Below are 12,277 nucleotides of genomic sequence, written 5' to 3'. Positions count from 1 at the left end.
CCACAAAAAACCCCACATCCTTGAATCTCAAAAAAATTGCATAAAATGCCTCAAAACCAGTGAGGCCTTTTTGCTTGAATGACAGATCTCTTAATATAATATGATTTGGCATCATGCTGCCCCCCCCCCCCCCCCCCATAATTTTCTGCCAGATAATTGATTCACTGACCTAGTAATTTAGCTACTAAATTAATGTCCGTCTGAAAGCCATGCAACCCAACCTAAAATGTATGTGCTAGAAGCTGGCCTAATTTCTTCTGGATCTAAAATGCTATCCCACCCTACAAATATCTAAGAGTTCTACATCCTTGTTCTTAAGAACCAAAAAAACCAGCTAACTGTTATAACAACCATTCATGGACTTTAAAGAAAGGGGATACGTGTCGCATGTATAAAACAAGTTTTAAAGAGTAATGCATGCATCAAGAACTTAATTTATTGTCCTGTCCTGAAATTATTTAAAATAAGAAGCAACTGAAAAATTGATGACAAAATCACAAAATGACAAAAGACTTCTTCAGAGATGTGTTGTGAAAATTAAAGAAAACCCACTTGTTTATTCTGACAAGAAAGAAAAACCTAGCCCCCTACATAGCAAGGAGATAGCTAGAAGTAAACTCTAAACAGTTCCTAAATCTTACAGCAATTTTCAAAAAGGTTTTCATAAACTGATCACTCACCAGTGGTTTTAACATGAGTACTATATTCCACAGGAACCATCTTTTGAGGTGGCAGTATACCCATGCGATGGGTCCAATGATTAAATGAACATCTGAACCAAATTTCGGATTTCCCATTGAGAACTGTGTTGGCAGGATTGTAAAACACTGTCACAGTAGTTCCTGCTTGAACGTCAAGAGGATCGGTATAAACTATATGTTTTTGGGACAACAGAAACCTCTTCAACGTTCTTTCTTTTGTTTCAGCTTTCATACGTGCAGTTTTCTCAGCCTGAAACAAGAGAAGAAATATCTCAGAGTTGTCACAAGGAGATGAAGTACTGGAAGGAACCCACCAAATGAAAACTTGACTGGTGCATGCTTTTTTTTTTGGGGGGGGGGGGTTGTGGCGGGAGGGGAAGATACGCTGGTTGACTTTATAATGACCCAAATGTTGTCACAGAAATGCATCAGAAAAAGTTTTCATCTTCTATGTTTTTCGATGCAGAGTCCAAATAATTGACCTTAGCACGAGCAGCTTCCTCTTTTAGTCGCCTCTCCTCTTGGAGTTTCTTGAATGTCTGGCGCTCTTCCTCAACCCAGTATAATTCATCAGGAATGCTTTTTGGAACAATAGCATGGAAATCTTGACGACTATTGTTATCGTACACAATAGCTTTCCTAGGTGGCCCATCAGCAAAGACCCAATCCAACACAAGGGCTTGATCAGGTACAGAAACTGCAGAAAATATAGCGGCTCATATTATGATGTATAAGAAGCAATACTAGCACCAAAACAAGGCTATTCATGAGAGCACGCAACAAGAATGAAAAATCATTCACAATCATATAGAAGTATCTAACCCTCCTTCTAAAGTCAAACTTGTTCACAAAAAGACATATGAGATTGTTCCTAAAAAAACACCCCTCTTTCAACAGCTGATAAGCAACATGATTTCAAGTCAATATAGTCATCTAGATTTTCCCAATGAATCCAGGTAACTATGTTAACACTTCCAAGTGCAAGGAGAAAAAAGCAACTGAGAAGTATATGTCTACATATACCTTTGGCATACCACCAATCACCATCTGTTCTCTCTGAACTGACAAGCCTAGCGACAATGGACAATCCATCTTTCCAATTATTATAACCCCCATGTATCCAAAGCTCCTTAGCATGAGCAAGACTACTGGATTGTTTATTATAATGTAACCTGACCAAGTCCTCACCTTTAAACTCACTGGGCTCAATGTACCAAACATTGTCAACTGACCTTGCAGCCTTTTTTTTAAGCTCTCGCAGCATCTCTCTTTTCCTTTCAGTTTCCACCCTAGCATGTGCCCTATCAGCTTCAATAGCTACGTGTTCTGCTTCTATTCGCCTCCGTTCTTCCTCTTGTCTTTCCTGTTCAGCTTTCTCCTTAGCAAGTTTTTCTTGTTCCCTTCGTTTTTCCTCAAGCAAGAAATCTTCAAATGCCAAAGCATCCATTAGACCTTCTACAGCAATGCAGAAATCTTTCTGATCATTATTTTCATAGATATTTTGCCCATTGAAGAACACAAAGTCTATCTTAAATGCTTCCTTAGGAACGTGAACTTGACAAGACCACCAATCCCCTTTGAGATGGGTCTTGTTCAACCTGAATGTAAAAGATTTCCATCGCCAGTCATTAAAGGCTCCCATGATGAGAACGTCTGGTTCATTTTTCAGAGTGGATAGACTCCTATTAAGGAACACTTCTATATCTTGATCGGGTTTCACCACCTGGGGATAAACAAAGATTTTTTTTTGTCTGAGAAAATTCTCATCAGCAAGCCTCTCAGTTTCCTGTTTACGCAAATTCTCTTCCACTTCCTTCTTTAATTTTAGGGAAGCATCTTCAGAGGCTTTTATATCAGCCTTAATACTTTCATCCCTCACACTGTCATTGCTCTTATTAAGATTCAAATGCTTTCTCTTTGAAGTTGACTTTTCTGTCACATTCTTAATATCTGATTCGGGAGTTGTTTCTTTCTTCTGAAGCACATCATCAATTCTACCCACACTTCCATTTCCCACTACTTGACTGGTTTTAGCACTTATCAAATCTTTATTTGTTCGTGGTATGTTCTCACTTTCCTTTTCTGTTATATCGACATTTTGTTCCCCAATTTGATTATCCCTAGAAAGTTCAACCGCAGGTTTTTTCTCCACACCATTTGTAGGTGCAGGAGTCTTCTTGGTGGGCCCTCCATACTCACCCGATACTGGTGTGCCTGAACCCTCTTTGTCACCATTTTTCTTCTGATCCCTCTTCTGGATGCCTGTTCCCACAGGTGTTTTCGGTGTAAGTCCCTTAGAACCAGTATCTTTAGTCCTTGGTGTTGAGACTCCTCTCTGTCTCCTCCTTGAAAAATCTATGCAGTAGGCAGAACAAACAAAATTTTAGAAATGCAATGGAAAGTAATAAATTTGTTAGTCAAATTCCTAGTAAACTTGCTCAGCTAGGAATAACCCCACAACTAACCTGAAGCAGCATAGATCCTATGAGAAAATCCTCTCGTGGAGTATCCATTGTGCCATGTAATAAACTGAAAGCATAAGTCTCAAAATTTAGTATTCAGCACAGCATATAGTGTCATTTGTTACAGTCGTTCTCAGAATCGTAAACTTGCACTCAAATCAATAAAAGTAGTATAGCAGTAAATACCCAACTAAAAACAAAATAGACTTAATGAACAAACCAGAGGCATAACATGAAAACAAAAATAATATAATCAGCAACCCAGAAGAGCAAAGCGTGTATCAGAACAAAATGATCATGTGATGCTGATGATTACAATGTGATTTCAAATAGAAAATCAATAAATAAGCAAATTCTATAACGAAAAAACAGAACTGGAGAAAAGCAATTAAAAAAAAAAAATCAAGAAAAGCACCGTTCACCAACTTACTTGTGTTGTTTTGACAAAAGCAGAGGAACCCGTTGAAGGTTTGAACTTGAATAGACTTCTCTCCTGAGACACTGCTCTGCAACTCAATGAACTTTGCAACTGTAAGCCAGCAGCTGCCATGGATGGCTTTAATTAAAGAGTAAAGAGAAGAATGTTTGCTTGTTGAACTGAAGCTTGAGTTCTTTGGACTCTTTCACCACAGCAATCAAATAGTCACTGATCAATTCACAAACATAAAACCCATCTTCCTCCTCTATAATTGTGCATTGAAAACAAAAATAATAATAATAATATTAGTAACTGGTAAAAAATATAAAAAAAATTTAAATAAAAATACAAACTTGACAAGTTCTAGTGTCACGGCCAGGCTGACGTAAAAAGAGTCCCAAAGTCTCAGCCATAAGTGTCTATAAACTTACCCTGTTCGACATCTTTCCACATTGATATGAATCGCATCACATCAACCGTTCCGTTATACTTGATTCGGAGATCAACGCTGGACCAAGGTGGAATATTTTAATACATGCGGACGCGCAAGTGGGCGATTAGTGCTTGTGATAATTTCAAAATTTTAAAATGTTTCTGAGTAGCCATGATTTTAAGAGGCTAATATTCAAGTAATGAGTCGACCGGTTGTGCAATCGAAGCCGGAATTGACAGTCGAATAAGAAGGCGCCACGTAACTAGCATTTTGTGGGAATGTTCATGGGGTCGGTTGAGGAAGCGATAAGTGTTCGTTTTAACCCGTGGCTGTCCGGTTAATTATTTATTAATATTTTACTGTTACTTAGATCTACCGTCCACGTGTGTGGTAAAATCTGAAGTATCATCTCAGCGGTAATAATATTTCCTTTTGCCCACAGATCTAGAAAGCAATTATTCTTCTGATAGCAGCATTTGCAACATGTTTTTATTTCTTAGTAATATAAAATTTTCAATGGCAATCATATCAATAATAATTTTAATGATATTAGAGTGTATATTTTTCCTACTTCTACTTTATTATTCACAATCACATGGCCAAGAATACCTTAAATTAAAATACATGGTATGATTTTATGAAACAACATATATGAGATTTTTTATTTAGATAACCATATAAAGCCAAAAAAAAAAAAAAAGTGAAAATGACGTTGGCTCTTGGATTTATCATTATTTTCTGACTGGGAAAGGAAGAAACAAAATGTTAATACAGTAAAAAAAAATAAAATTATAAGACAATATTTTCTAAACAAAATTACTTTTAGTTTTTGCTTTGGTGGTGTTATTAAAGTTTAGCTGCTTCAAAAGTGAAAAAGAAAAGAGAAAAAAAACTTTTTCACTCATGTCAATACATGCGAATCTGAATCCTCATCGTCATTGGTGTGTTTGAGTTTCTCTGAGTTTAATAATACCTCGTATTCTTCAAATCTTTTAAGATTGAGCTACGTACGCTATATTCACCGTTAAGTTTCTTTTTCAATCCGAGCTTAAAAAAAAATAAATAAATAAATAAAAAACGTTTCTTTTTCAATCAACTTCAAAATATCTAGCTGCTTATTATCAAAACCATCCCCATAGTTTTCGAACTTAACACGTTAAATCATTAATCTACTTGCCTCAAATTTGTCACTAATATCCAATTCCATTTACTCGACATGCCCTTACTCCTCATTTATTTCTTAATCATTTTTAGTTTTTTATTTCATCCTTCTCATTAGGAGATAGCATATAAAGTTAATTGTTATTTATTTATTTATTATTCTACCCTTCCTTAAAGATTTCATGATATTTTCTAAGTTGGGAGTCAAAATTAAAGGAAAAAAAATAAAAAGAATTAGTCTTATGTAATTACAACAAGAGTACTTATATTTTTCATTCTTTCTTGATCCCAATAAGTGTCATGTTTTATTTTAAATTTTAAAATATGACACTTTCAATTATTGTTTTATCCTTATTTTCACGATAAATTCTATTATCTCTTAACATAATGGATGAAATGAAAAATTAAAAATCTAACAAGGATGTAGTGGTAAATATGACAGTTATCAAGAATAAAACATGCATTCTCTCTCTACTACTACTACTAATAATAGAAATAATATTTCTCTTTTTTGCTTTCTCCTTCTCAATTATTATTATTACTACTACTACTACTGAAATAACAAATTATTTCATATACACATATCTATAAATGCATGTGTAAATAAATTTTATAGATTTAAGTCATTTGCGTTCTTAGAGTATTTTAAAAGTGAGGCTTACTAAACACATGTGACTGTTTTCAAAATTCACGGCACTTTTAAAAAAAATTATTAAACTTTTAACCAATTCTCTTCACATTTGATTATTTTTGCAGCACAGTTAACAACCATTATTTTGCAGCACAGTTGACAACAATTATTTTAAGAGTTATAACATAATAACATTAACAAACTAACCCTAACTATATAACGTTAAATTTAGGTAAAAGACTTGGATGGCGGAGACTAACTTGAGACAAGTGGTAACTTATGGACTAATTTGCTGCCTTAAAAAGAATAGGAAAAAGTTTGATAATAACCCATTAATAAACACGATTAATTGCATTAATAAAACCCATAAACAACTTCGCATTAGCCAAATGTTGGGGCGTTTACCTTATTAGAAATTAACTTGAGACAAACCTTGTCTATTCAGCAACTGCCACCCCACTTTTTTACACAAAAACGAGTCACAATATTTCTGTTTCTCATATACACTCACAATAAAATTAATCTAGTGATACGAAGCAGGTGGTAACAAAGAGGAAGAAGAGGTTTATATAGGTAATTGAAACCAGGGGCACTTGCATGCATCGACTTAGAAACAACAAGATCACTGCAAAGTCGGGCGACAATGACTTGTTCATATGGCCACATAATTCTTCGGCTTGCGGAGACAAAGAAACAAAGGTATAATATTGTGCCGATCCAAATATCCCACGCTTTTTGGTCTGAGAATCAACAAAAGTCATCAATGTTCAGTAACTAAGAAATTCGTGGCTATTACGCCTGTGTTTTCTCTCATCAAACTTGACCCTTGTATGTGGTCAGAATCAGATGCTTGCCATCCTTCTACTGAAGCTTTTTTATTTATTTATTTCAATTTGCTAATTTGCTATTATATCTCCCTTTTTCCTGTGAATTTTCTGGTTTGTGTTACATGTTAAGCATGCGCATGCAATTGCATCGTTTGCGTTTCATTTTGATTTTGCGAAAACGATGACTTGGTTTGCACATCTTCATTAACGTGAAGGATTAGGATCCTTCTGAACGACACCAAGTGTTATTTGATTCTGTAACCAGAAAGAATAAATTAATTTTGCATAAATGACTTCATGTTTAGAATTCTAAATTTGATATACTCACATACGTCAATACCATCTACATTCTCAATTTCTTTTAGGTATCATATGGATATGCAAGTCGTATCACGCTTGCAGACTTACTGCTAACCAATTAGGGTTGCGGAGAACTCTCATAATGCGTAATACTAAGCATAATCTACTCGAGTAATCAATGAATTTCGATTTGTTTCAACCTTCTCTATGATTCAAATGGGTCTAAGTTTGAACGAAGCAGAAGACATTTCCTGCTAATAACATTGTTCAGATTCAATTGGTCAACACACCCCATATATATATGGCAAGAACAATTTCAGACTAGAATCTTTTAGAGTGAATCAAATGTAATATAAACAAGAATTACCTGTGATTTACTTACGGTAACAATGACAAAATCCAAGAGCTGACCAAGGGAGCCTGGAATTACATATCCATCCAAATTATGCAAGTAGTTTACAAGTGAACTAGCCGGGGTGAAAACATGTAGAACATACAAATATAAGTAGAAAGCTCTTCTGTTGCAAGATATAGTGCCAGTTTCTCATTTGTGGACAAAGTTTATTAGCTGAGAATTACAGTGAAAAAGTGTAAATTCTGAATAAACTCCTGGTAAACCAAGCATATTTGAATCAATAAGGGAAACAGTCGTAAAATTGCCTACAAAGATGGACAATTGAGTAAGATGTGAGAAGCCCCGGATAATTCTTTACACTAAGGCATCGGCACCAGCAACAATCTCCAAAATCTCTCCAGTAATTTTGGCCTGGCGCTGCCTGTTGTAGACGATAGACAAGTTCTTCTTCAACTCCATTGCATTATCAGTTGCATTGCTCATGGCACTCATTCTTGAAGCAAGCTCACTGGCTAAGGATTCCTGCAAAGCCCTCAAGATCTGGCTGTTTAGATAGAGGGGCAAAAGAGCATCAAGAATCTGAACTGGGTCCTGCTCAAATTGCAAAATGGGTGAGAAAGAAGCAGTCTCAGTTCTCACAACATCTCTCTCAACAGTTAACTTTCCTTCCTTAGTTGTCAATCTAAAGAACTCATCCTCAGCAGCATCAACGCAAACACCATTCACATCACAAATCTCTCCCATTGGTGATAGTGGAAGCAAAGTGTGAATCACAGGATCAGACTTAACCAAAGACACAAACTTTGTGTATAAAAGCTCCACCTTGTCAACTTCTTCACTAACAAAGAGTGAAAACACATCATCTGCTATAGTCTGAGCTTCTTTAGCAGTAGGTAATGAACCTCCCTCAAGAAATCTATCAACAGGAATATAAGGCCTACGAAGGAAATATGCATTACCCTTCTTACCAACACTAATAATAGTGTAATCAAGTCCAAGAGTCCTCAATTCTGCAATTCTCGCTTCAGCTTTCTTAATAAGATTGTTGTTGAAACCACCACAAAGACCACGATCACCAGTGACAACAACCAAAGCAACTTTCTTGACAGGTCTAACTTTGATCAAAGGAACATCTATGTCTTCATTTTGAAGCTGCTCATTGATGTTGTAAAGAACCTCAACAAGAGTTTCAGAGAAAGGCCTGCCATTGACAACAGCTTCCTGAGCTCTTCTGACTTTAGCAGCGGCCACAAGCTTCATGGCCTCGGTGATCTTCTGTGTGTTCTTTACAGAATCAATACGTTCTCTGAGCTCGCGGAGACCACAATGAATTGGAGTAACTGATGAAGGTCTAGAAGGGTTGTTTGGGGTTGAATTGTGAGGAGGCCTAAATGGGTTGAGAAATGAGCCAAAAGAGAGCGAAGAAGTGTCACGACACACAGTTAGGTTTGAGCAAGACATGGTGATAACTGATAACGGATTGTTGGAGCTCAAGGAGAGAGTCTAAGCACTCAAAGAGAAGGGAAAGAGAGAGTCCGCTTTGTGGGCTTGGTTTGTTTTAGGTGTTTGTTTCATGAAGTCTTATCTTTTTTTCATGTATGCTTCTTCTGGCTTGGAGGAAATGAGAGGGAACGAGTGGAGGGAGATGGAGGAAGTGGATCAGGTTTTTAGATAAGGATTTTGACCGTTGGAGATTGCATGGGACATGAATTTGATTCAATTCATTTTTTATTTTATTTTTTTAATCAATATTTCATTGTGGGGCCCATCTGAAATATCTAATTACCTGATCACTCCCCCAGCCGCTTTGAGAAAAAATTCTGCCATTTGATATATTTTCTGTTTTTCTCATTGCAAATGGCAATGGTTGTTATATCAATCCTTCCCTTACTGGAAAATGAAAAACAAGTTGCAAAATGAAGAAAAATGAGGGTGAATTTGACACCGACACAATTATTCTTGGGATTGTCAATTCCAACATTAGTAAACAGACAGGAGCACCTTGCAGGATATCTGTCCACTCCAAAATTAAGAACTATGTATGGATCATATGGGCGCAGCAACCATGCAGTCATAAAGTTATACTCTCAGGCACAGAAAACAGAGGGGAAAAGGGTTTTTTTTTTTTTTTTAAAAGAGAGATGAGCAATATAACAATCTGAGTTTAAGATCTCTATTCATTTAATTAAATGCAATTGAAAACAAAATAAATGGCAATATTAATTTTTTCCTTTCCCACGAATTAGATACATCGCAAAACATTTGAAAAGCAAATCCAGTTAAACTTGATCCTCAGCACTTTTTTCTCCAAGAAGAGGGCTAATTATGGCATCGTATGTTTGATTATCAGGACTTACTCCACTGAGCACCATGTCGTCGTGCAATTCAATCACTTCCTCTGGACTGCAATTCTTACTAAACCTGGTAACAAGAGTAGTGTATGTTACATAATCCGGAATAATGCCATGCAGAATCATCACCTTCATAAGCTCTCTTGCTTGTTGATAACACCCAAATTTGCATAAAAAGTTTATCAATATATTGTAGCCAACTTTGTTAACTGCAATCTCCACATTTCTCATTTCAGAAAACATAGCAAATGCCTCGGCAATCTTCCCATTGATGAAACATCCATTTATCAAGGTGTTATAGGTTATGGCATCAAGTAAACCTATCCGCTGCGACGCTTCTAACAAAGATTTTGCAGCATCTAGAGATGCATCCTTGCATAAGCCATTTATAATGGAATTGTATATTACCAAGTTGGGTTTTTTCTCCACCTTTTTCATATTTTCATAAACCTGAACTGCACCTTCTATATTGCCTCCCTTACAGTACCCATCAATCAAAGTACCATAAGTAATAATGTCAGGAATCAAGCCACGAACAATCATACTGCTTAATAGCTGCTTTGCTGCTGCTAAATTATTACTTTTGCAGAGATAATTGATAAGGATATTGTATGAATACGCATCTCCTACCATGTGTTCCTCTAGAACTTGGTTATGTAATTTGAAAGCTTGCTTCACACATCCATTTCTACAAAGCCCCTTTGTGAGAATAGAGTAAGTGAATTGATCAGGGCATATACGCTTATCAATCATGTCAGATAATACAAACAAAGCTCCCTCCACATCTCCTTCTTCAAAAAGCCAATGAATGGTTGAATTGTAAACCACAGTATTAGGCATCAAGCCCCTCTTCACCATTTCATCACACAACCTCAGTGCCTCCTCTGAGCTCCCTCCTCTTGCATACCCGTCTATCAAAGTTGCATAGGTCCTTACATTACAGTCAATTCCAGCCTTAATCATGGCATAACGGATTTCTTCAGCAAATTCTACTCTTCCTAATTTGCAAAAGCCATTAATGATACAATTGTGTGTCACTGAATTGGGCAAAACACTATCTCCTGACATTACTCCCATCTTCCGAAAAAGCTTCAAGGCAAATTCCAGGTCACCAACCTGGCAAGCTTCATTAATTATCATATTGAAACAAACAACATTTGGCCAGATGCCACTCTTCAACATCCTATAATACAATGATAATGCTTCTTCTAGTTTACATTCTTTACAAAGTGCATAAATAACTAAGTTAAAAGTATTGACATTCTCAACATATCCACAAGACACCATTTCCTTATACAGTTTCCAGAACCTACCAATCTCATTTAACTTCACAAGATGACTCAAAAAATTATTCCAAGCATGAATCGAAACTGAATGCCCCTTCACTTTCAACTTTTGAATCACATCATAAGCACCTTCAGTGGCTCCAATTTGAGTACAAGCCCTAACCAAGGCATCGAACACGGCCGGAGTAGCCTTGCATATTTCATAACTATCAAGCAAACCTTCCAGAAATTCCAATGGGGACACACTATTTGCACTCATTAAATTCCCCATTAACAACAATGCATCATCGAATCTCCTCCAATTGACTAACAAATGAACTATAGCACAAGAAGATTCTAATGAGTGTGAAAAGCGGTTGTTCTCTCCAACCCAAGTGTAAAATTCCAAAGCTAACTTGGGTGACTTTCGGAACTCGGAAACAACACGATTTACCAATGAATTTGTGAGACTTGGAGCCATTTGCTCCAAAATTTTCCATTTCCTTTGCCTTAAATTTACACAAATTGCTCTGAAAACAATATCTTCGGTACTCGGGTTAGCAAATTGCTTACCCACGTGAAACGCTCGGCTTAAAGGACTGTTACTTTTGTACAAACAATTACAAAAGGCTGAAAACATAGAATGCTCAAAACCCAATTCATAAATGAAACAGTCTCTGCAATGAAGAAGCAAAAGAGAGCAAACCTGGTTCAGTATAAGTTTCTAATAATGGGAAAGTGGAGTAAACAGGCCTGAATATACAAAAATCACAATTGCACAGAGCAATAAACCCTAGTGGCTCTCATGCAAAAGAACACTAAAGTAATAGTTAGGAGCGAAGAGAGAAATAAAAATCAGAAATTTAACTGAACAAAGAAACGGAGAGACTGAAACAGGCTACCTTCGAAGCCTCTTTCCTGCAACGAGAAGAGAGAAACAGAGTAGCGGCTTAACTGATTTTGGGGGGGAAGACAGGAAACCGGTTTCAATTTTCGCACAAACTGTTGCCAGAAACTAACTAATCTACTTGTCCTTCGAATCCACCTTCATGTTAGCGTGAGACGCCCCACGCCAAGACCCAATCAACTTCAACGGGTTTAGGGTTGTCTGGGTTTGGATCCAAGAGGTTTGAACGGACACTTCGTTTAGTGGGCCATACGAAAAGCCCCTTCGAAAAGACAACGACAACGATCACGCTCTTTTGAATTTATTTTCTAAAATATCTTTTCATAAAATATAAATTCATATATATTAAAATTAACCATCTTTCTATAGAATTTTGTCAAAAAAATACTTCATTTTAAATTATATACAAATCCTAAAATATTGAATTTATTTCAATTTTTTCTTTTTATAGTATTTCTATCTCATA

The 12,277-nt window shown here is 36.3% G+C and overlaps 3 protein-coding genes across 3 annotated transcripts in view; all 3 read right to left on the bottom strand.

Annotated features, from left to right (window-relative positions):
- Window positions 1-4,171, bottom strand: part of LOC18050748 (starch synthase 3, chloroplastic/amyloplastic) — a 9,771-nt gene extending 5,600 nt beyond the window's left edge. Inside the window, exons 1-7 of the mRNA XM_006449668.2 lie at window positions 4,013-4,171; window positions 3,594-3,846; window positions 3,167-3,230; window positions 1,725-3,056; window positions 1,184-1,398; window positions 681-951; window positions 217-281 (exon numbers count right to left, since the gene is read on the bottom strand). Coding sequence (XP_006449731.2) covers window positions 217-281; window positions 681-951; window positions 1,184-1,398; window positions 1,725-3,056; window positions 3,167-3,230; window positions 3,594-3,713 — 2,067 coding nt within the window. The 5' untranslated portion in view covers window positions 3,714-3,846; window positions 4,013-4,171. The remainder of the gene's footprint in view (window positions 1-216; window positions 282-680; window positions 952-1,183; window positions 1,399-1,724; window positions 3,057-3,166; window positions 3,231-3,593; window positions 3,847-4,012) is intronic.
- Window positions 4,172-7,322: 3,151 nt separating this feature from the next.
- LOC18050746 (ATP synthase gamma chain, chloroplastic) lies at window positions 7,323-9,002 on the bottom strand. The gene has a single exon (XM_006449666.2). It carries the CDS (start codon window positions 8,747-8,749, stop codon window positions 7,643-7,645), a length of 1,107 nt encoding a protein of 368 aa, XP_006449729.1. The 5' UTR covers window positions 8,750-9,002; the 3' UTR covers window positions 7,323-7,642.
- Window positions 9,003-9,506: 504 nt separating this feature from the next.
- LOC18050745 (pentatricopeptide repeat-containing protein At1g11710, mitochondrial) lies at window positions 9,507-12,043 on the bottom strand. Its single transcript, XM_006449665.2, has 2 exons — window positions 11,807-12,043; window positions 9,507-11,581 (listed from the first exon to the last, which is right to left on the bottom strand). The coding sequence occupies exon 2, from the start codon at window positions 11,542-11,544 to the stop codon at window positions 9,568-9,570; it is 1,977 nt and encodes a 658-aa protein (XP_006449728.1). The 5' UTR covers window positions 11,545-11,581; window positions 11,807-12,043; the 3' UTR covers window positions 9,507-9,567.
- Window positions 12,044-12,277: the final 234 nt, after the last annotated feature.

The sequence above is a fragment of the Citrus clementina genome, unplaced genomic scaffold (genome assembly GCF_000493195.1).
Source record: "Citrus clementina cultivar Clemenules unplaced genomic scaffold, Citrus_clementina_v1.0 scaffold_2, whole genome shotgun sequence".
Classification (NCBI taxonomy): domain Eukaryota; kingdom Viridiplantae; phylum Streptophyta; class Magnoliopsida; order Sapindales; family Rutaceae; genus Citrus; species Citrus x clementina.
This window is presented reverse-complemented; position numbering and strand designations above follow the sequence as displayed.

Excerpts from the sequence above, each read along its gene's own strand:
- LOC18050746 (XM_006449666.2), bottom strand. The coding sequence starts at position 8,749 with ATGTCTTGCTCAAACCTAACTGTGTGTCGTGACACTTCTTCGCTCTCT.
- LOC18050745 (XM_006449665.2), bottom strand. The coding sequence starts at position 11,544 with ATGTTTTCAGCCTTTTGTAATTGTTTGTACAAAAGTAACAGTCCTTTA.